Source organism: Procambarus clarkii, chromosome 85 (assembly GCF_040958095.1).
Source record: "Procambarus clarkii isolate CNS0578487 chromosome 85, FALCON_Pclarkii_2.0, whole genome shotgun sequence".
NCBI classification, from domain to species: domain Eukaryota; kingdom Metazoa; phylum Arthropoda; class Malacostraca; order Decapoda; family Cambaridae; genus Procambarus; species Procambarus clarkii.
In genome coordinates this window covers 23,493,046-23,517,484 of record NC_091234.1, presented here as the reverse complement: position 1 = coordinate 23,517,484, position 24,439 = coordinate 23,493,046, and the positions used below count along the sequence as shown (strand labels likewise).

The 24,439-nt window shown below is 41.1% G+C and overlaps 1 protein-coding gene across 1 annotated transcript in view; it reads left to right on the top strand.

Annotated features, from left to right (window-relative positions):
- Positions 1-24,439, top strand: part of LOC123746739 (ankyrin repeat domain-containing protein 17) — a 298,429-nt gene that overhangs the window by 51,061 nt on the left and 222,929 nt on the right. Inside the window, 3 exon segments of the mRNA XM_069316838.1 lie at positions 4,067-4,096; positions 4,098-4,268; positions 15,122-15,220. Coding sequence (XP_069172939.1) covers positions 4,067-4,096; positions 4,098-4,268; positions 15,122-15,220 — 300 coding nt within the window.

Below are 24,439 nucleotides of genomic sequence, written 5' to 3'. Positions count from 1 at the left end.
ACCGAATAATGTAAAGTAAATTATTTAGAGCTCAATTTGACCTCTAGTTTCCACTGAGGAACCCAGGGTTGTAACAGTATTCATGTACGTTTGTCTTATATTGAGGCCCCCTCCCCCTCAAGGTAATTACTCCTTTTTTTTTTTTTTTTTTTTTTTTTTTTTTTTTTTTTTTTTTTTTTTTTTTTTGGGGGGGGGGGGGGATATTCCTGCGAGGTAGTTACTGACTGTCCAGGATGCAATCCCACAAGCTGACTAACTCATGAGTACTTGCTTATTGCTAGGTGAACAGGAGTATTGGGTGAAAGGAAATGTCCCACCCTGGATTCAAACCTAGTATTTTCAATTGTGCCTCGAGAACTGACCAGACTGTACTACTGGGACCCATTTACATTTAGACCCCAGGTCTAGGCAAGGAAGTGAATGAGATGTATGTCAAGTTTTGTGAAATATATGATAAAGGCACAAAAAATTTATACCAAAACAGAGATGCAGAAGCAGGCGATGAGTCACAATAATGTGGCTAAAGTATGTTGACCAGACCACACACTAGAAGGTGCAGGGATGACGACGTTTCGGTCCGTCCTGTACCATTCTCAAGATCGACTTGAGAATGGTCCAGAACGGACCGAAATGTCATCGTCCCTTCACTTTCTAGTGTGTGGTCTGGTCAACAGAGATGCAGGGCCAGAAAACAGGATTGGTTCAACAAAAATTGCGAGAGGGCCAGAGACCAAAAACAAAAAAACAAAAACGGAATCAGTATAGGAAGAGGCCAAACCCCCAAACATACCAGCGATACAAAGATGTGAGAAACAACTATACAGCAGTAAGGAGAGAGGCAGAAAGAAATTTTGAAAAAGGGATAGCGGATAAATGTAAAACAGAACCGGGCCTATTCTTCAAATTCATAAAAAACAAATTGCAGGTAAAGAATAATATCCAGAGGTTGAAAATGGGAAACAGATTCACAGAAAATGAACAGGAAATGTGTGAAACATTAAACGAAAAGTTCCAAAGTGTGTTTGTACAAAATGAAATCTTCAGAAAACCAGATACGATAGATACAATTCTTATCGTATCTGGTTCTCTGAAGATCTCAAATTCCAGAGAACAACATACAGCGTATAGACGTGTCTAGAGATGAAGTGGAACATTGCTAAAGGACAGTAAGAACAGTAAGAACAAAGTAGTTGGCCCAGATGGAGTTTCACCATAGTTTCTAAGAGAATGTGCATCTGAGCTCAGCATTCCACTTCACTTGATCTTTCAGGCATCCCTGTGAACAGGAATCGTAGCAGACGTGTGGAAACAGGCTAACATAGTTTCAATCTAAAAAAGTGGCAGCAGGGAAGACCCCCTCAATTATAGACCGGTATCATTGACAAGTGTAATAGTGAAAGTATTGGAAAAACTAATCAAAACTAAATGGGTAGAACACCTGGAGAGAAATGATATAATATCAGACAGACAGTATGGTTTTTGATCTGGAAGATCCTGTGTATCGAATTTACTCAGTTTCTATGATCGAGCCACAGAGATTTTACCGGAAAGAGATGGTTGGGTTGACTGCATCTATCTGGACCTAAAAAAGGCTTTTGACAGAGTTCCACATAAGAGGTTGTTCTGGTAACTGGAAAATATTGGAGGGGTGACAGGTAAGCTTCTATCATGGATGAAAAATTTTCTGACTGATGGAAAAATGAGGGCAGTAATCAGTGGCAATGTATCGGACTGGAGAAATGTCACAAGTGGAGTACCACTGGGTTCAGTTCTTGCACCAGTGATGTTTATTGTCTACATAAATGATCTACCAGTTGGTATACAGAATTATATGAACATGTTTGCTGATGATGCTAAGATAATAGGAAGGATAAGAAACTTAGATGATTGTCATGCCCTTCAAGAGGCATTTTTGTGTATATGGACAAAATAAGTATATGGAGCACCACTTGGCAAATGGAATTTAATGTTAATAAATGCCATATTATGGAATGTGGAATAGGAGAACATAGACCCCACACAACCTATATATTATGTGAGAAATCTTTAAAGCCTATGCTATGCTTTCTAACTTCAGAATTGCATTTAAATACATGGATGGCGATATACTAAAGAAATTGTTCATGACTTTTGATAGGCCAAAGCTAGAATGTGCAGCTGTTGTGTGGTGCCCATATCTTAAATAAAATAGAGCCCAAGCTCAGTTAAAAGCTCTGTACCTCAAGGTACAGTCCTTGCACCACTGCTTTTCCTTATTCTCATATCAGATATAGACAAAAATACAAGTCACAGCTTCGTGTCATCCTTTGCATATGACGCGAAAATCAGCATGAAAATTACCTCTGAGGAAGACATTGATAAACTACAAGCAGATATCAGCAAAGTTTTCGATTGGGCAGCAGAAAATAACTTGATGTTTAACAGTGATAAATTCTAGGTACTCAGGTACAGCAAAAATGAGGATCCGAGACATAATACATGGTACAAAACACGATCGAATCTGCCCATAGTAGGAAAACAGCATGTCAAGGATTTGGGAATAATGATGTCTGACGACCTAACGTTTAGGGAGCATAACCAAGCAAATATTGCAGCAGCCAGAAAAATGATAGGATGGATTACGAGAACTTTCAAATCCAATGATCCCATCACAATGGTTGTACTCTTCAAATCACTTGTGTTGTCCCGTCTTGAGTACTGCTCAGTACTCACTTCATTCTTCAGAGCAGGAGTGATTGCTGAAATAGAGGGAATACAGAGAACATATACGGCACGCATAAATGCAATAAAGCACCTAAATTATTGGGATCGTCTCAAAGCTCTCCAAATGTACTCACTAGAAAGGAGACGAGAGAGATACCAAATAATATACACATGGAAAATACTGGAGGGTTAGGTCCCAAATCTACACAGTAAAATAACAACATACTAGAGTGAACGATACGGAAGAAAATGTAGAATAGAACCAGTGAAGAGCAGAGGTGCCATAGGCACAATCAGAGAACACTGTATAAACATCAGAGGTCTGCGGTTGTTCAACGTCCTCCCAGCAAGCGTAAGAAATATTGCCAGGACAACTGTGGACATCTTCAAGAGGAAACTAGATTGTTTCCTCCAAGGAGTGCTGGACCAACTGGGCTGTGGTGGGTATGTGGGCCTGCGGGCCGCTCCAAGTAACAACCTGGTGGACCAAACTCTCACAAGTCAAGCCTGGCCTCGGGCCGGGCTTGGGGAATAAAAGAACTCTCAGAACCCCATCAAGCAGGTATCAAGCAGGTATCACTAAGCTGTATGGTGAGTTCAGACTATAACAGGTTGCCACACAGAGTCAGCAGATGATGCTACCTACCTCCCTTACCAATACTACTACTCCCACCATACTATGCACAGTGCTAATTATCACCACAATCGTGCTATTATCAGAATCCTGGTCATTTTTATCACCGTCAAAGGTCTTCTGTAAGCCTATCATCGCTGAATAATATATATATTCTGACATTTTTAGGCGATGCTGTGTTCACAAGCTGAACAGCAGTGCTGTTAGCTCATGCTGCGTGGGTCAGCCTTAGTTGCTCACTCAGTACTGAGGTGCTCTCACCCAGGAATGTTACCCACAATTTAAAAAAAAAATGACACCTGTTTACTAGAGCTCTGAGGAAGTTGATGTGAACCCTGTGTAGCCACGGGATATTTAAATTGTGCACGAGGCCCTTGATCGTATATGTACGATGTGCGCTATTCTGTGACAGTTACTCCCATCGTATATCTATGCATTGCACCATTTAAGGGTTAATGAGGTTGTCTTTGTTCACGTCTGCTCACCTAAGTATATTATTTTGGATGCTATATATTGTTAATCATTTAATGAATGGTGAGTGATGGTTTAAGTATGCATCATTTAATATTATAACTGTGCTATATTATTTACCTCTATTTTTTCAAGGTTTGTTTTCTGACCCCATGAGATAGGACATGTCATATATTCAACATGCTTTTTCCTGTCTTATTATCCTGCCAAAGTTTTGCTTGCTAACAACCAGTATCAACATTAAATATATTTTTGCAGGTTCTTCTTGCAATGCATGCCAATGTGGAATGATAGAGGCATCACTGGGGACTGTAGCCCCTTGATAGAAGGGGTCTATGCAGGACATATCGAAATAGTCAAGCTGTTGATTGCCCACAATACTGATGTTAATGCGCAATCATCACTTGGCTCTACAGCTCTCATGTATGCCTGTGCACGTGGCCACATTGATGTAGTAAAGGTAAGAACTGGGAAGTTTTTATACATTGGCAGCTGCTGGTATGTTCAGTGTGTGTGTGAGTGGCTGTAAGTTATTGGTTAAAATGTTTGCTCTAAGTATTTTAATTACTGCAAATTAAATTGTGTTGCCAATGAATGCAATAGGAAGACAATTTCAATCTTGCCAGGTTATGGAAAGCACAATGAGAGGAGGACTTCAAACACTCCCTCCCCTCCCCCAAGGTCTCGTAGACTTGGATTAATCCCATACTTAAATTGTTTTTCTCTTTCATGTCCTCCCCAAAGATAATGACACTGTAATCCCAATTATGTATAGCATAGCATTGTAATATGTATTCAATATGCATACATACATATGTTATTCAATATGACAGATCAATGATTCTAGAATGAAACTTTAAATTTCTTAACCCTTAACATGCTCGGGGTTTAACCCTTAACATGCTCGGGGTCTAATATCCTGCCATCCCCACAGGCGCATGTCATTTTGAAAAAAAAAAAATTTTTTTTTTTTTTTTGCTAATCTGTTAAGTTCTATTCTGTTGATCACGGGAAAAATAACAAAAAAATTCTATTGTACTTACTTTTGTTGCAATAGAGCCGGAATGGCTCAGTGATGACGTCACAATCTGCATGTTCGCTCATGCAGTACACGCCCCAGAGGTGTTGCGCGCGGTCCTCAAACAGCCAGAGTTGCCACAAATATATTTTCGCGCTATTTATTTACATGTCTAAGCGCATTTTATCCAATTTTTTTCACTAATTGTGTTTCAAATACTGTTTGAACATATTTTGTATCAATAATTGTTGCATATTTGAGTATACACAGGCGCACACAAATGTTTTCAATTACGGCAATATAATGTCATTACAGTCTATTATATTGTATGTTCTGCTTATATTTGTATATATTTACACACACGCACACGCTATCTGCTTATATGTTTACATATTTACACACTCGCACACGCTATACACACTTTGAAGCACACTTAGAAGATTTCTAGACTGTGGTAGTCATTGAAGCAGTCGACAGCACATAATGGGATACCACACGTTTCACACCATGTTTGCACAAGCTTCCGCTTCTTGTCTCTACGTGTCGTTGTTTTACACACCAAGCAATCACGTTGGGCTATTGCACGCTTCCCAGCTGGTGGCAAATACTTGAGTCTGTGTGCTAGGAAGCCTTCAGTGTGAGCGAGGCGTGGAGTACCAGCATGCTGCAACAGTGGGTTTATGATGGGCCGCTGAATACCTGGGACATCTTTTGCAAACTTTCCTAATAACTGTATTGCAGCATCAAATACAAAGTCACGGAAAGTGGGCTTACGTCCAGTTCTCACAAGGTACATGTTGAAACAGTTCAGCATGCTCATGTCCACAAGATGGAAGAACACTTTTTTCATCCACCTACATGTCTTCCGCACACACTCTGCAGTGCCAATCATCATGTCTGATTTATCAATCAACCGCATGTTGATATTATAGTCTAAAACACAGTCTGGCTTATATAGTGGTGCGTTTGTTTTATGGCTCACTTTCCCACTGTTCACCATTGTTCCATCATGAATTGTTGTCAACAAGTTCACCTCTCTTTTGTCTTTCCACCGAACTGACAGAATGTTATCACTTTTCCTTCTCTGACACTCGCCAACTGCAATGTCGTTGTCAAACACAGGCATTTCCCTTCGTTGTGGCTTTACTGTACCAACCAATCCGGTTCTATTTTCTAGCAAGAACCGAGCTAGCAAGGGACTTGTATAGTAATTATCCGTGTATAAAATGTGTCCCTTGTACATCCACGGAGCCATGATGATCTTCACTACACTCCCCGAGAATCCATGTTCGTCGTTACCGGGAATGTCTACATCACTAGCCGAGTACAGATTCATGTGTAACACGTATCCTGTCTCATAATCACAAAGAACAAAAAATTTCAGGCCAAATCGGTTTCGTTTTGAGGGAATGTACTGTTTGAATGGAACACGTCCCTTGAAAAGTACGAGAGATTCATCAACCACCAGCTTCTGTGCTGGTACGTAAAAATCTCTGAATTTTCCAATAACATCGTTCATGTAGTGCCTCACTCTCCACAGTCTATCATCAGGTGTTCGGTCCTGAACACTTCCAAAATGTAGACACCTGAGGAGTATCTGAAACCTGTCTCGTGACATATATTTCCCGAATAAAGGTGTTGGTATTGTCTTGTCCTTGCTCCAATAGTCACTTATTGCATGTTTGTGACAGTGCTTCATCAACAAAGTGCCAAAAACACATACATTTCTGCAACTGTGGTATTTTTCCAACGCTGCAGTCGTGAGGATTCTAGTGATTTCCCTCTCAATCAGGTAAGCAGCATGCAGGTTCGTTTGGTGTACAATGTATTCCATGAGTGGTTCATCATAGAATGCTGTAAAATATTCCATCTCAGCCATGTCCTCACCTTGATTAGGGAAAAGGTTTGTAATCCCTACATCTTTATCGTCAAAGTGAGGAATATTAGGAATAAAATCGTCACCATCACTCCACTCAAGTACACCAGGCGTCCTGCGAGATGCAGAGGAAAGACGGCGAGGAAGCGATGCATACCGGCGACCAGGAGCTGAATACCGTCTGCGAGAAGCACGGCGACTACGTGCACGTGAGGTGGGTGCACGTGAGGTGGGTGCACGTGAGGTGGGTGCACGTGAACACGAGGGTCTTGGTCCCTCATGTGGTGCCATGTGGTGGCGCTTGGCTGGGCGAGATGCTGCTGACGCGACAATTTCCCGCCCAGTTACACCACTGGTACCAGCCACAGGCTCAATAAAACTATGATCCGAGTCACTAAACCCAGAAAAGGAGTCACCTGCCTCTGACTCGTCACCCTCAAACAGAAAATATCCACAGGAACTGTGAGGTCGTGGTAGAATTGGGGTAGAAACTGGCCGAGGAGGCATGGGTGAGCATAGAGGCCTCGCCATGGCATGGCGAGCATTGTCACTCACTGCTGCTGCTACTATCACCTGACAACTGTGTATAATCCTCATCATTGTCTGAATCATCACACTTTCTTCACCTTCAGAGAATAATTCGTGGGCTATTTGCTCTGGGGTGAGGGACTGAGTGGTGCGTGCCCGTGAGGCGTTTGCCGTGCGCTCGCCATGGTGACTCTCGCTAAACTGAGGCCTCCCATGCCTTCGGTTCGTGAGCGGGAATTTTTTTCAAAATGGCCACTGTTTACTATAGCCCCTGGGCAGCATATGGGAACCCCAGCTACACCGCGGGCCATTCAAATCGTGCGCGGTACCCATAATCGTCATATGACGAAGCGCAGTTGACTGGTAAAACGATTTACACTTCATATGACGTGATGCGCACTTTAAGGGTTAATATCCTGTCATCCCCACAGGCGCATGTCATTTTGAAAAAAAAAAAAAAATTTCTTCTTCCTAGCCTGTTAATTTGTGTTCACTGATCACGGGAAAAATAATAAAAAAATCGTAAGTGGCATATATTGCCTGCTATAGGGCGGGGAAGTCTGGTAAATTATAGGCGCCGACTCAGCATGCGTCCCAGGCGGTCTGTTGCTCACCAGCTGTCAGGCCGGAGTTGCCACAAAGAGATAATTACCTAATTATTTCAATGTCTCTGATTGACTTTTCATTGTTTTTTTGCTGTAATATTATTCAATAGTGTGTAGTGTGATATATTTATATAATAAAATGAGTGAATCATCGCTGTACTCAAAAATATGGTGTGCATATTGTTGATTCAATTATGTTCATCAAACAGTGAACAAATACTTTGTCGGTTATTACACTATATACACAGGTTATATATAAGTATCTGCATGTTTTGTTCACCATAACGAACCACTAAGTTGGTATGCCGAGTGGCAGTGGCAGTGACTGGCTGCCACTCCCTCCCTCACCTCACCTGACTTGCCACCATTCTCCACCCACTCCATTCTCCATACTGTTTTTGCTTTTATATACAATGTTATATATAAGTATTTACATGTTTTGTTCACCATAACTGTACATCTAAGCTTGTATGGTGAGTAAAGACGTAGCTACTCACACAGTCAGCTGATGGCTGCCGCCCTCAAGGCCAGACGCACTAATATTTCTCCTACAACAATACTGTGTGGTGTTATTACGCTATATACACACATTATATATAAATATCTACCCGTTTTATTCACCATACTTGTACAAGTAAACTGGTATGGTGCCCAAAGACTATCGTGGTCATCAGTAAACAACATAAGTCCTGCAGACGATGCTCCTCCCTCACCAAAATGGCGGCTCCCAACCTTCTCCCGCATTTGTGTACATTTCAAACTTGAAGCAGCCGTCCTCACCTTGAAGCACCGGGAACATTTGTCTTTTCCTGAGGCGAGCTCCAAGTTCGCCGTCTCGCCCCCTTTTGCTGGTGTCTCTTATGCTCGCGTGTTCGGATCTTCTTCTCATTCTTCCCACCTTCCTCAGTCTCTCAACTGTTTTCAGGACTTAGACCCAGACACGCCCATCGCCGCCGCCGCCTCTGTTCCTTTAAGTTCTGTCCCGAAGGGGTCCCCCTCATTGTTCTCTGTCTGGGGTTCCCCTTTTTTCTACCAAGTCGGTCTTGTCTCCTGTATCTTCTTCATCTCCCTCCGACCCTCCTTCCCATCGTTCTCCTCCGTCTCCTGGCTCTCCACGCCGCCTGTTAGTGTGGGCCGATGCCCATCACTCTCCCAGCGGCCATTGTGTTGTTTGCTCCCATTCTGCTTCTCCTGTTGAGATGCTCGAGTCTGTTGCCCAGTACGTTGTTGCTGGGATGCCTGTCTCTTTGAGACAGAAGCGAAAGCCTGGCTCCTCTCCTTACTCCTACCTGGTGGGTATCTTGAGGTAATCTTGAGATGATTTTGGAGCTTTTTAGTGTCCCCGCGGCCTGGTCCTCGACCAGGCCTCCACCCCCAGGAAGCAGCCCGTGACAGCTGGCTAACACCCAGGTACCTATTTTACTGCTAGGTAACAGGGACATAGGGTGAAAGAAACTCTGCCCGTTGTTTCTCGCCGGCGCCCTGGATCGAACCCGGGACCACAGGATCACAAGTCCAGTGTGCTGTCCGCTCGGCCGACCGGCGGCTTCGCTTTCTTCCTCGCTCCCTACCTCTGACAAACTCGCTTCATCCCCTCCGTTTCGGTGGTTGTGCCCCCTGTTCCGGCTATGGAGGTTTCTTTGGCCCCTGCTTCCCATTTAGTTGCTGCCCTTGCTGAGGTGCACTCCCTGGTTTGTGCCCCTCCTGCTGCTGTCCTTGACCCTCGGTTGTCCACCCCCCTCCTCCTCCTCCTCCTCTAAACCCTGCTCGGCTGCCTCTGATCTCCCCCCCCCCCTGCTCCCTTCCCTCCATCCGTACTCGGTTTATCCATGCCACCTAGCCCTGACTTTGCTGATCCTAATCCTGCACTTCTTTAACATGCTGTGTTCCTTTTTATCCTTTATTTCTTCATTGTCCTCTGTTGCTGTCCTTTCTCTTCTTGTCAGTGTCTATTCTTCAATGGAATATTTGTGGATATTACGCCAATTTGCATGAACTCGCAACTTCTGATTTCACAGTTTTTGCCTCTTTGTCTCCAGGAGCCGATGCTTGGTCCTCGTCCTAGTCGCTTCCGTGGCTATTCCTTTCTCTCCTCCCCCCCCCCCCCCCCGGGTTTTGCTGGGGCCCATTCCTCTTCTGCTCTCTTGATTAGTTCTGATGTTCCCTTCACCCCCGTACTTTTTCCGTTGCCTCGCCACTGTTCTGCTGCACGTGTTTTTGTGCATAAGTGGTACACAGTTTGTTCCATTTGCCTCCCCCCCCCCCCTCAAATGTCCCGCTGAACTCCTTGCCGAAGCCTGTGCTCCTGCTAGGTGATTTTAATTGTCGACATACCCTCTGGGGTGATGTTCTGACAAACACCCGGGGTCACCTTCTCGAACCGTTCATCCTCTCTTCTGAATTCTGGTGAGCCCACTCATTTGACTCTGACTCGCACCCTTTCCTGTCTTGATCTTTCTCTCTGCTCGTCGTCTCTTTACTTGGATTTCACGTGGCGAGTATTTGATGACCTCCTCTCTCTGTCGACGATCTTACCCTTTGCTGTCGGAGTGATGATTCACCTCTTCTTCAATGGTGGCTTCAACTTGCGATTGATGCAGTGTCGTCTTGGGCCACCGATCATGGCTTCAAGTTCTCTGCGTCTAAGACTTGTGCTGTGACTTTTACTCGGAAGCATGTCGTTCTTCATCCCTCTTTGTTGCTTTATAGTCATCCTCTTGTGTACAGGGATTTCGCTAAGCTTTTGGGGTTATTCTTTGACACTCGTTTGTCTTGGTCTCCCCATATCTCTTACCTCAATGTTGAATGCTCCAAGCCCCTTACCCTCCTTCAAGTATTGTCCCATACTTGAAGGAGAGCGGATAGGCGCGCACTCCTCACTTTACATTCCTCTCTCGTTCCTGTCTCGATTATGTTTGCCCTGCTTACTCGTCTGCTTCTCCTTCTACTCTTCGCAGTCTTGATCCTTTGCACCATACTGGGTTGCGCCTCAGCTCTGGTGCCTTTTGTTCGACTCCCGCCCTCAGTTTGTATGTTGACACTGGCTTCCTATCTCTCCAGGACCGCCGTGATCGCTACTGTCTTCTCTATCTTGTGCTGTCCTTGCAACATCCTTGCTCCCTCCTCTTTAGTGTTTTAACTTTTACCCCTCCTATGGTTCCTGTTCCTCTTCACCACCTCCCTCTTTCTGTCCGGTTATCTCACTTACAGGATTCTCTTTTAGTTTGTGCTTCTATATTTCTCCTCGTATTGTTGCTTCTTTGCCCCCCGTGGAGAGTCCCCCTTCCGAAGTTTTGTACATCCTTAACCTGCATCACTAAAGCTTTTACCCCACCTATAGTTCTGAAATGCCTTTTCCATGAGCACTTTTCTTCGCACTCCCGCTCCGTTTCCATCTTCTCCGAGTTTTCCTGGGTTCCCAGCCATGTTGGTGTGTCTTTAAATGTGCGTGCTGATGCTGCCGCTAGGGAAGCTGTCCGCTCTTGTTCCATCTCTTGTAAAGGTATTCCTTATTCCGACTTTTACCCAGTTATTCATTTCTCCATCCTTACTTGTTGGCAGGAATGTTGACATTTCTGCCAACGTTCCTCGTTCTGAGTAACAGAACGAGGTTCTGTTACTGGTAACAAACTGCGCATTCTTAACACTTTGGTCTGGTAATGATGCAGCATTGCGTGACTTTTTTACTTGGGGGAAGTCCGGTAATGACGCAGCATTGCGTGATTTCCGGCGGCAAATTGGCAACGGTTTTGGGAGGGGCGCGCTGCACTTTTGGACATTATATGCATACACACCTGTAGAGAATTTCATTGTGAATACAATGATACCAAAATATTGTGAATACAATACCAAAATATTGTGAATACAATGATACCAAAATATTGTGAATACAATGATACCAAAATGAAAGACCTAGGACCAGAATTGAGGTAACAAAGTTGAAAAGAGTATACCCATTTTATTACTCTTTATTAGCGCTCACTGCAGTAACGCATTGTCACTTTCTCTATTTGCTGTGGGTGGGACGCCGGGCTTTTGGACATTATATTGGCATGTACTCCTGTAGGGAATTCTATTGCAAACACAATGACACAAAAATGAAAGATCTAGGACTAGAATTGAGATGTCCAAAGTGAAGAGAGTGTACACATTTTATTGCTCTTTCTCGCCCCCGGGTAACACGCTCTCACTTTCTCGCTGGGTTTTTGGGCTTTATATGCATTTTGTCCTGTAGAGAATTCTATTGGGAACACATTGATACCAATTTGAAAAACCTAGGATGAGAATTGAGATGACAAAGTTGAAAAGAGTATACGCATTTTGGTATGACCGCGCGCTCTATTGTAATGAGAGGCGCCTTGGGGTGGTACAGCGCTCTCTTTCTGGTAACTTTCATCTTGTCGGCGGGTGGAGCGCGCCGCTGTTTTTGACATTATATGCATATATTCCTGTTGGGAATTCTAATCTGAACACATTGATACCAAAATGAAAGACCTAGGACGAGAATTGAGGTGACCAAAGTGAAAGGAGTGTACACATTTTATCAGTCCTGCGCACTCCCGGGTAACATGCTCTCACTTTCCTTTAGTCCTGTAGAGAATTCTATTGCGAACACAATGATACCAAATTGAAAAACCTAGGATGAGAATTGAGGTAACAAAGTTGAAAAGATTAGACTCTTTTTTTTCAGAATTACTGCACGCTCCCGCGGAATGCACAAACCCACCTGGGGTAGTGTGGCAAATGTGTACTCGGAGCATCAAAGTGTTAAGAGTAGTGTGTCCTCATGGCCGTCCTACCACCATAACCGGCAATGGGAAATGGCTCTGGCGAGGTTGCATATTGGCCATACACGCTTACCTCACGGTCACTTAATGGAGCACTGCCCTGCTCCTCATTGTCCAAATTGAATTGTTCCTCTTACAGTCGTGCATATTCTTGTTGAATGTCCTAACTTCCAGGACGAGCGTGTCTTGTTTTCTAATCGTCCCTCGCGGTCACTTCTCCTTCGATAGAATTCTTGGTGAATCGGATACTTTTGGTATCATTCGTCCTATGCATTTCTGTTCTTGTATTGGCATCCTTGGTGATATTCATATTTAGGGCCCTCTGATTATTCCTCACATTTGATGGTGTTACATAGCCTTCCCGGTTTGGTGCCTTCTTTTGATAATTAATTACTTACTGTTGTATGAAGTGTGATGACAGGTTTAAGATTTCATGTGCTTAACCCTTAAAGTGCGCATCACATCATATGACGTGTTGGAGTACTACGCAAGATTTAAACGGCCCGCTGATACACGGGGTTCACCACACCTTCATCAGGGCTCTTGTAAACAGACGCCATTTAAAAAAAAAAAAATCGTGGGCCTAACTCCCGGGTGTTATTGGCCTCAGTATTGAGTGAGCAACCAAGCCTGACGCACACAGCATGAGATAACAGCACTGCTGTTCAGCTTGTGACCACAGCATCTCCTAAAAATGCCATAATATACTTGTTCATGCTATTATGTAGCGATGATATTATTACAGAAGACCCCTGACTGATAAAACTGACCAGGGTTTTGATAATAGTAGGATTGTGGTGATATTTAGCGCTGTGCTCCATGAAGGGAGGAGTAATGATGTGGGAGGGAGGGTGGTGGCGATGTCTTCTGACTGTGTGTGGCCACCTTTTATTGACTGCACTCACCATACCAGCTTAGTGGTTCGCTATGGTGAACACAAATGTAGATACTTATATATAACGTGTGTGTAAAGAGTATAAACAGCAAGAGAAGGTTGGGAGCCGCCATTTTGGTGAGGGCGGTGGTGTCGTCTGCACGACGCCACCGTGCAGACGATGGTGTTGTTTACTGGTTACCACGATGGTCTTTGGGCACCATACCAGTTTACTTGTACAAGTATGGTAAATAAAACAGGTATATATTTATATATAATGTGTGTATATAGCGTAATAACACCACAAACAGTATTGTTGGAGGAGAAATATTTCCGAGTCTGGCCTTGAGGGCGGCAGCCATCAGCTGACTGTGTGAGGTCCTACGTCTTTGTGCCTTTACTCACCATACAAGCCTAGATGTACAGTTATGGTGAACAAAACATGTAAATACTTATATATAACGTCTGTATATAAAGGCAAAAACAGAATGGTGGGTGGAGAGTGGTGGCAAGTCAGGTGAGGTGAGGGAGGGAGGGAGTGGCAGCCAGTGGCGGGCTGCCACTGCCACTCAGCATACCAACTTAGTGGCTCGTTATGGTGAACACGAATGTAGAATAAATGCAAAAACAGTATTGTGGGAGGAGAATGTGGGCGAGTCAGATGACTTTAGGGAGGGGGTGAGTGGCTGGCTGGTACACGGCGGTCACTCCTTGTTACTTTTTGACTCATAATAGCAACTTAGTTTTTCGTTATGGTGAACAAAACATGCAGATACTTATATGTAACCTGTGCTTATAGTGTAATAACCGACAAAGTATTTGTTCACTGATTGATGAACATAATTGAATCAACAATATGCACACCATATTTTTGAGTACAGCGATGATTTACTCATTTTATTATATAAATATATCACACTACACACTATTGAATAATATTACAGCCAAAAAACCATGAAAAATCAATCAGAGACATTGAAATAATTAGGTAATTATCTCTTTGTGGCAACTCCGGCCTGACAGCTGGCGATCAACAGACCGCCTGGGACGCACGTTGAGTCAGCGCCTATAATTTGCCAGACTTCCCCGCCCTATAGCGGGCAATATATGCCACTTACGATTTTTTTATTATTTTTCCCGTGATCAGTGAACACAAATTAACAGGTTAGGAAGAATTTTTTTGGTTTTTTTTCAAAATTACATGCGCCTGTGGGGAAGAAAGGATATTATACCCCTAGCATGTTAAGGGTTAATGGGAATTTATTTGTACCAGACAGACCAATGGAACATTATCTAACACAGTGCACAGTTACAAACCCATTAAGATTTCAACTTAGATTCAACAGAGCCGTTGTTGTTGTTGTTAAACACACATGGCAAAATCTTACTGAAGCGACCATATGAGTCATAAATACTCATACTCCTCCCAAGTAAAACAGAAACAAGCAACACTTAGCGGGCCAGCCAGAGGCTTAGGGCCCCCACAGGAATATCCCTGCAAAAAAAAAAAAAAAAAAAAATTGTACTTACGTCGATAGGAAAGCAGGACATGGCTCTAGTTCAATCTTGTTATTGTGTTATGTTTTCTATATGTAGGTTTAATACTTTTACAAATTTATTTACAGGTTTTACTCCATCATGGTGCAAATGTTGAAGACCATGACATGGACGGCCACACCCCACTGATGCTTGCTGCTTTAGAGGGTCACGTGGAGATTGCCAAGGTAGGTATACATTGTAATGTTGCAATCTTAAAAACATCTGGGATGGCAGTTAAAATTCATTTTGTCAGGGACAAGTACTGTATACCTATAAGTGTGTGTGTGTAATTATTACCTAAGTAATTACCTAAGTGTAGTTACAGGATGAGAGCTACGCTCGTGGTGCCCCGTCTTCCCAGCACTCTTTGTCATATAACGCTTTGAAACTACTGACGGTCTTGGCCTCCACCACCTTCTCCCCTAACTTGTTCCAACCGTCTACCACTCTGTTTGCGAAAGTGAATTTTCTTATATTTCTTCGGCATCTGTGTTTAGCTAGTTTATATCTATGACCTCTTGTTCTTAACGTTCCAGGTCTCAAGAAATCTTCCCTATCGATTTTATCAATTCCTGCTACTATTTTGTATGTAGTGATCATATCACCTCTTTTTCTTCTGTCTTCTAGTTTTGGCATATTTAATGCCTCTAACCTCTCCTCGTAGCTCTTGCCCTTCAGTTCTGGGAGCCACTTAGTAGCATGTCTTTGCACCTTTTCCAGTTTGTTGATGTGCTTCTTAAGATATGGGCACCACACAACTGCTGCATATTCTAGCTATGGCCTAACAAAAGTCGTGAACAATTTCTTTAGTATATCGCCATCCGTGTATTTAAAAGCAATTCTGAAGTTAGAAAGCGTGGCATTGGCTCCTCGCACAATATTCTTTATGTGGTCCTCAGGCGATAGTTTTCTATCTAGAACCACCTCTAGATCTCTTTCTTTATCAGAATTCTTTAAAGATTTCTCACATAATATATAGGTTGTGTGGGGTCTATGTTCTCCTATTCCACATTCCATAACATGACATTTATTAACATTAAATTCCATTTGCCAAGTGGTGCTCCATATACTTATTTTGTCCAGGTCTTCTTGAAGGGCATGACAGTCATCTAAATTTCTTATCCTTCCTATTATCTTAGCATCATCAGCAAACATGTTCATATAATTCTGTATACCAACTGGTAGATCATTTATGTACACAATAAACATCACTGGTGCAAGAACTGAACCCAGTGGTACTCCACTTGTGACATTTCTCCATTCCGATACATTGTCTCTGATTACTGCCCTCATTTTTCTATCAGTCAGAAAATTTTTCATCCATGATAGAAGCTTACCTGTCACCCCTCCAATATTTTCCAGTTTCCAGAACAACCTCTTATGTGGAACTCTGTCGAAAGCCTTTTTTAGGTCCAGATAGATGCAGTCAACCCAACCATCTCTTTCCTGTAATATCTCTGGCTCGATCATAGAAACTGAGTAAATTCGATACACAGGATCTTCCAGATCGAAAACCATACTGTCTGTCTGATATTATATCATTTCTCTCTAGGTGTTCTACCCATTTAGTTTTGATTAGTTTTTCCAATACTTTCACTATTACACTTGTCAATGATACAGGTCTATAATTGTGTGTGTAATTACCTAAGTGTAGTTACAGGACGAGAGCTACGCTCGTGGTGTCCCGTCTTCCCAGCACTCTTTTTCATATAACGCTTTGAAACTACTGACGGTCTTGGCCTCCACCACCTTCTCACTTAACTTGTTCCAACCGTCTACCACTCTATTTGCGAAGGTGAATTTTCTTATATTTCTTAGGCATCTTTGTTTAGCTAGTTTAAATCTATGACCTCTTGTTCTTGAAGTTCCAGGTCTCGGGAAGTCTTCCCTGTCGATTTTGTCAATTCCTGTTACTATTTTGTACGTAGTGATCATATCACCTCTTTTTCTTCTGTCTTCTAGTTTTGGCATGTTTAATGCTTCCAACCTCTCCTCGTAGCTCTTGCCCTTCAGTTCTGGGAGCCACTTCGTAGCATGTCTTTGCACCTTTTCCAGCTTGTTGATGTGCTTCTTAAGATATGGGCACCACACAACAACTGCATATTCTAGCTTTGGCCTAACAAAAGTCATGAACAATTTCTTTAGTATATCGCCATCCATGTATTTAAATGCAATTCTGAAGTTAGAAAGCATCGCATAGGCTCCTTGCACAATATTCTTTATGTGGTCCTCAGGTGATAGTTTTCTATCTAGAACCACCCCTAGATCTTTTTCTTTATCAGAATTCTTTAAAGATTTCTCACATAATATATAGGTTGTATGGGGTCTATGTTCTCCTATTCCACATTCCATAACATGACATTTATTAACATTAAATTCCATTTGCCAGGTGGTGCTCCATATACTTATTTTGTCCAGGTCTTCTTGAAGGGCATGACAATCATCTAAATTTCTTATCCTTCCTATTATCTTAGCATCATCAGCAAACATGTTCATATAATTCTGTATACCAACTGGTAGATCATTTATGTACACAATAAACATCACTGGTGCAAGAACTGAACCCTGTGGTACTCCACTTGTGACATTTCTCCATTCCGATACATTGCCTCTGATTACTGCCCTCATTTTTCTATCAGTCAGAAAATTTTTCATCCATGATAGAAGCTTACCTGTCACCCCTCCAATATTTTCCAGTTTCCAGAACAACCTCTTATGTGGAACTCTGTCGAAAGCCTTTTTTAGGTCCAGATAGATGCAGTCAACCCAGCCATCTCTTTCCTGTAATATCTCTGTGGCCCGATCATAGAAACTGAGTAAATTCGATACACAGGATCTTCCTGATCGAAAACCATACTGTCTGTCTGATATTATATCATTTCTCTCCAGGTGTTCTACCCATTTAGTTTTGATTAGCTTTTCCAATACTTTCACTATTACACTTGTCAATGATACAGGTCTATAATTGAGGGGGTCTTCCCTGCTGCCACTTTTGTAGATTGGAACTATGTTAGCCTGTTTCCACACGTCTGCTACGATTCCTGTACACAGGGATGCCTGAAAGATCAGGTGAAGTGGAATGCTGAGCTCAGATGCACATTCTCTCAGAACCCATGGTGAAACTCCGTCTGGGCCAGCTGCTTTGTTCTTCCCGAGCTCCTTTAGCATATTTTCCACTTCATCTCTAGACACCTCTATCCGCTCTATGTTGTTCTCTGGAATTCTTATTGTGTCTGGTTCTCTGAAGATTTCATTTTGTACAAACACACTTTGGAACTTTTCATTTAATGTTTCACACATTTCCTTTTCATTTTCCGTGAATCTGTTTCCCATTTTCAACCTCTGGATATTATCCTTTACCTGCAATTTGTTGTTTATGAATTTGTAGAATAGGCCCGGTTCTGTTTTACATTTATCTGCTATCCCTTTTTCAAAATTTCTTTCTGCCTCTCTCCTTACTGCTGTATAGTTGTTTCTCGCATCTTTGTATCGCTGGTATGTTTGGGGGTTTGGCCTCTTCCTATACTGATTCCATTTTTGTGTCTTTTGGTCTCTTGCCCTCTCACAATTTCTGTCGAACCAATCCTGTTTTCTGGTCCTGCATCTCTGTTTTGGTATGAATGTTTGTGTGCCTTCCTCGTATAGTTTTAAAAATTTGGCATACATTTCATTTACTTCCCTGCCTAGCAACAATTCTGTCCAATTACACTCATTAAAAAAATTTCGAAGTTCCCCATAGTTGCCTCTCTTTAAATCGAGTTTATCAACTGTTTCAATGTCCCCATTTTCTTCTAGATGATATCTTAAAGCATATTTAATGTCTAACAGGACGTGATCACTCTTTCCCAAGGGAGGAAGGTACTGGATGTCAAAAATCTCTTCTTCTTTCCTGGTGAATACTAGATCCAGTACTGACGGTACATCTCCTTCCCTCATTCTTGTGGCTTGCTTTGTGTTGATACAAGAATGTCTCCAGAATGAGGTTCACAAATCTGCATGTCCAAAAGTCCTCCGTTCTTGCTTCATAGGCCTCCCAGTCTATTGCTCTAAAGTTGAAGTCCCCCAGTATCAACAGTCGTGATTTATCTTTATCTGCTTGTACAATAATATCTCTCATGACCATTATGAGGCCCTCTCGTTTGTCATCCAGTTCTTCCTTTGTCCACGTGTTGCTTGCTGGTGGGCTGTAGGTATTTACAATTATCAGGTTATCATCCTGATTCCAGACCTGCAATGCCATTATGTCAATATCTCGAGGGTTTTCAAATATTAACTCTTACCTTCAGGTGTTTTTTCACCAGTACAGCCACTCCTCCTCCCTTCCTAGTTTTCCTGTCACGTCTCCAAACTGAGTAGCCTCTTGGGAATATGACTTCATTTATTATATTTCCTTCAAGTTTCGTTTCTGATAATGCAACAATATCTGGGACCCTAAGCTGGATTATATCTTGCAACTCCAAAGTTTTTGACCTCACTCCATCTATGTTGGTATATACAATTTTCAGGAACATGTTCCCTTTTCCTTTGCTCTTTACTCCCCCTTCCACTACTGATCTTGTTGCTTTGTTTTTATGTACCATTTCACAAGCTTTCCAGTCCCTGTCACTTTGTAAAAAAAAAAAGAATTTCTGTCTTCTTCATTTCTATCCCCATTTAGACGTTTTGCCTCAATTAGGTTCATTTTCAGCTTTTCTCTGTCTTCCTTGGAGAGGTCTTGTCTTATTGACCAAAATTTGCCAACCTCATCACTCTGCAGTTTTCTGGCATTTCTTAGCACTTCCATCATGTTTTTCACTCCATTAAACGTCACCCTTAAGGGGCGGTTCTTTTCTTTCTCATATTTTCCTATTCTTCTAAAATCACTGACATTTTCCTTTGAGCCTTCTCCTAAACCTACTATTTTCTCTATGATTTTCATCTCTTCTGCCGCTCGGTCCACCCTAGATGAAATTTCCTTCTCTAAACATCCAAAAATGATTATGGACTTAGTTCTATCTGCAGTGTTTTGTACCAGTTTACTGTTGGTAACCAGTTCTTTCCTAATTGCTTGCCTAATTTCTGCTTCTTGTTGGTCATTTCTGGTTTTGACTTCCGAACACACTTCTTTGATAGTCTCTTTCTCTTTTACAACTTCAGCATATGTCGCTTTTATTTCTTCTTTATACTTTTCTAGTTCTTTGTTCACCTCCTCTATGTGAGTTGTCAGTGAAGTTTCCAGTTGGAGATCCTTACCTAACTCTATGTTAGCCCTTAGGCTTGCTTGGAGTTGTTCACCATATGAGTCTATCTTCTTGTTTATTTCTTCAAAGTCACCACACTTCACTTTCCATGCCTCATTTTCTTTCACTAGTTCCTTGATTTGCTCCTCCTGATTTGTTACCTTGTCTGTTAATGCAGTAATAATCTTACCTTGTTGAAGCATACTCCCTTTGTGTGTGTGTGTGTGTGTGTGTAATTACCTAAGTGTAATTACCTAAGTGTAGTTACAGGATGAGAGCTACGCTCGTGTGTGTGTGTGTGTGTGTGTGTGTGTCGAAAGTTGGAGGCTAGACACTTGGGGCTAGTCTTGCCCAAGTTTGTAGGGGAAATGGTCTGGTCATAGTCTTATTGGGGTAGGCCTAAGTTAAACTATTTAAGAAATGAGTCATTTCACATACCCCTCCCCCCCATCTAATTGTCATGGATTCAGTTCTGGTAAAGTGTCAAATATTGGTCAAGATGCCTGAAGAGTTTTTTGTCATTTGAAAAAATTATTTATTTTAAATTATACAGTAGATTCGTTGGTCTCTAGTATTATATTTTATGATAGGGAAGATGGGCTAAGCAGGTGGTGAGAGGTGGATTATATTCTATGAAAGGGAAGAGGAGGTAAGTGGGTAAAGGGTAGGACAAGATGAGCGGGAGGGGAGGGAGAGGACGAGGAGAAGGTAGTGAGTCGAGGGAGGGGGGTCGTCTTGCCTGTTCTTTCGAGGATCAAAATCTTTGAGCACAAACGTATTTGTCATTAAATTAATGCACTATTTAATTAATTCAACATGTCGGGTCGACATTATTCGATTTTAACCTCACACACAACAACGTACACTTACTCGACAAGCTTTCCAATTTGAAATTAGATTTTGATTTTAACCTAGTGAGTTTTGATGTGACAGCCCTATTTACTAAAGTTCCCGTTAATGACTTTTATAACTTATGGGTTGAACTTCCCAAATATAATGTAATTTTACAGGCTAATACCATTGTTCAATTAAATTGTGCATTAAAACAATTACTTTAGTTTCAATAGAAAATACTTCATACGCAAACTTCATACACAAAATACTTCATACACAAAATACATCTGGAATGGCAATGGGCAATTCCCCTTTTCCCTGTTCTGAGTTATCTATTTATGGAGTTCTTTGAAGCAAAAATCTTACAAATAATTCTACCCTCTAATGCGGTTTGGTATAGATATCTAGACGATGTTTTCTTTGTGGCCAGTTAACCTTGACAAGTCTAATTTTATAAACCGACTTAACTTGCTGGAGCCATTAATCAAATTCACGAGTGAGAATGGTGGTTTTCCTTGTCTTGACATTATGATCCAAAATCAACAATATGTAGAAAAGATAGATGCAAAACTTTTCTTGAATATTGTGGTTCTTAGATTTTTTAATTGCCAGAACCTTTTCAAATACAAAGTTATGATTTAGAAAGTTGAGCCGTTAAATGAAACAGCCGTGACTTTATTTTGTGGATTATTTTATTATTTCAGTGGATGAAGGGAGCAATACAGTAGTTGAGCAAGAGAGAGAAAATTGGAATTCCAGCAATCCACAAAAAGGCTGGAGGAGCTTGCTATATGATGAACATGATGCAACTTCAGGGGAAGTAAAGATTGTAAGAATTAAGCTTACGGTTTTTATAAAATATGTGCATAGAACTTAACGAAAAATATAATATAGAACGAAAAAGCGGTGTAAATGATTTGGGTGCCCTCATGTCGGAAGACCTTACCTGTAACCCTTAGACCGTGCATATTACCGCACATATTGGGGGCCTAGTAGCAAAAAATATTCAAATTAAGTATAAATAACTTAATTAAAAATGTTAAACAAATCTCCAACTTATTGACTTCAGTGTCGTGAAACTTTCATCAAAATATTATCAGAAATTGATTTTGGACGATTTTTTTTTTTTAAATAAGAATGTTTTGTAGATAAGGAGAACTCCTAATATCTGGAAGTGATGGATTATGCAGTAATAAAGAGATGCAGCACCTGTCTGATGCTGAAAGAAGAGCAATAGTAGTAAGAAGTGTCCACAAAGTGGATATGCAGTTGGTGCCTTTATAGCATTTCTGAGTAATACATAATAACACAAATAATAATGAATAACTGTTAATATGCTCTATTTTGTTATATATCATATAAATACATTGTCCACTGTTAATGAGTTACTTTAATCAATGTTCCAAAATATTTTTTTTTGGGGGGGGGAGGGTGATTTTTTGTTTTGTTTTAAGATTTGTATTTTGTGTGTGTATTTGATTTTGTTGTAACCTATACATCCTGGAGAATGCATTTGTTTTCATAACTATGTGAAGAAAGAATGAAATTGGTCAACAAATAAATCGGTCGAAACTCGCAAACCTTGGGACTTAATTTTTTTTTTTTTTTGCTGATTTTTTCTCTGATATCAAACTCTCTTCTCTGTCTCTTTAGGTTGTTTGATGATTAGGGACCATATTAGGGCCTTTTCACTTATATAAAGTATACCTTAAATATATCCCCTAAATCATTATAATTATTATAATTATCCCTATATTTTGTGGTTTTGGGGGTTATTTTTTCTTGACTTCATTTCAACACATATTGACCGACAACTCTCACATATTCGAGTACAAATGCCAAACAATGTTTATTAAAACATACAATTAAATTAACAAATTAAAACTACTGTACCTTTATTCATTGTTGAAAACTTCAATTATCTCTGAAACTAGAGTTTTAACTTTGAGTGGCTTCTAAAATTCCAGTTTTTGACCGATTCTCACTATTTTGACATATTTTGTGCTCAACTCTGTTCTACAATCCCATCAGAATAGATTTTTCATAAACTTTATACATTTGGAGTTAAACAAAATTTTGTTCTAAATATGATGCATATTTCAAATGCCCTATTGACGATTTTTTACAGTAAACTGTCCTGAAAACCTATACAGTATTCTCATTAGATGAAAATGAAGATCATACACTATTCTGAGAGAATAACAACATTAAATGAACAATTGGTGATGGTTCATATTTTTTATTCCGAATTGAAAATCTGACGTTTTCATTATTCAATTTTAAAACTAATTTTGATTATTATTTTTCAAGTTACACTGACTTGAATCATTATCATTTAAACGAAGTTGGAGCATTTGCCTAGTTGATTATGCCAAAAAAAAAAAAAAAAAAAAAAGAAAAATATTGGAAAGTGTTCATGCAAGTACTGTCTCCACTCGATCATCTGGACTGTATGGGAAGGACCCCCAGCCGGATTAGCACATTTTTCGGATAATGGTACTTTTTCACCTACGAGTCCAAAACTAACCATTTCCAATTATTTTTATACTACAAACAACATAATTTGAAGTGCCATGCCACATATAATTATTAAATATTCAACTAGAAACCTCAACTTATCTTGTTGGTGTTCGTCTTCTTGATTGATGACACACATCTTGAAGTTAAAAATTCTTGACAATTTACGTAACTTAAAGTAACACAACACTAAAATTAACACTTAAAATTACTGTACAGTTCATTAGGCAAAGTTAGTTTTCACTGTCAGCTGAGGAAGCCTCACTGGCTGAAGGCACTTGGGTTGCGCGTGCCGCCTCACTTGTTGAAGGCGCTTGGGTTGCGCGTGCCGCCTCACTTGTTGAAGGCGCTTGGTTTGATTTTCGTACCATATATGAATCAAGTGTTGCTTGCCTTCTGTGTTCACTGGCCAGTTGTATGATCAGCTCTTTTGTTCGCCTAAGGTACGGATACATGTTTCCAACCTCTGGATGAGCACAATTAGATGAAAAATTTATTAATCCGTCAACATAGGTCATGAGTACACTGTATTTCGTGGTCCTTGGTGTTGGTTCTTCACTGCCTTCTTCATCCTCTTCGTCGACCTCACCAGTAACAGACTGGAGGATCTCGTCTTCACTCATCACACCATATCCTGTGTCATTGGCATCTTGTTCAAGCCAATCAACCACATCCTGTCTTTCTAAGTTTTCACCGGCATTTTTAAACATTCCATGGATTTCATCTGTAAATCCTTCAAAATCCATTTCTTTATCCTCCTTATTTCTGACCGTAGACGTGAGGAGTTTTGTCCAGGAATTTTTCAAAGTCGATTCCTTTAATTCACTCCACACC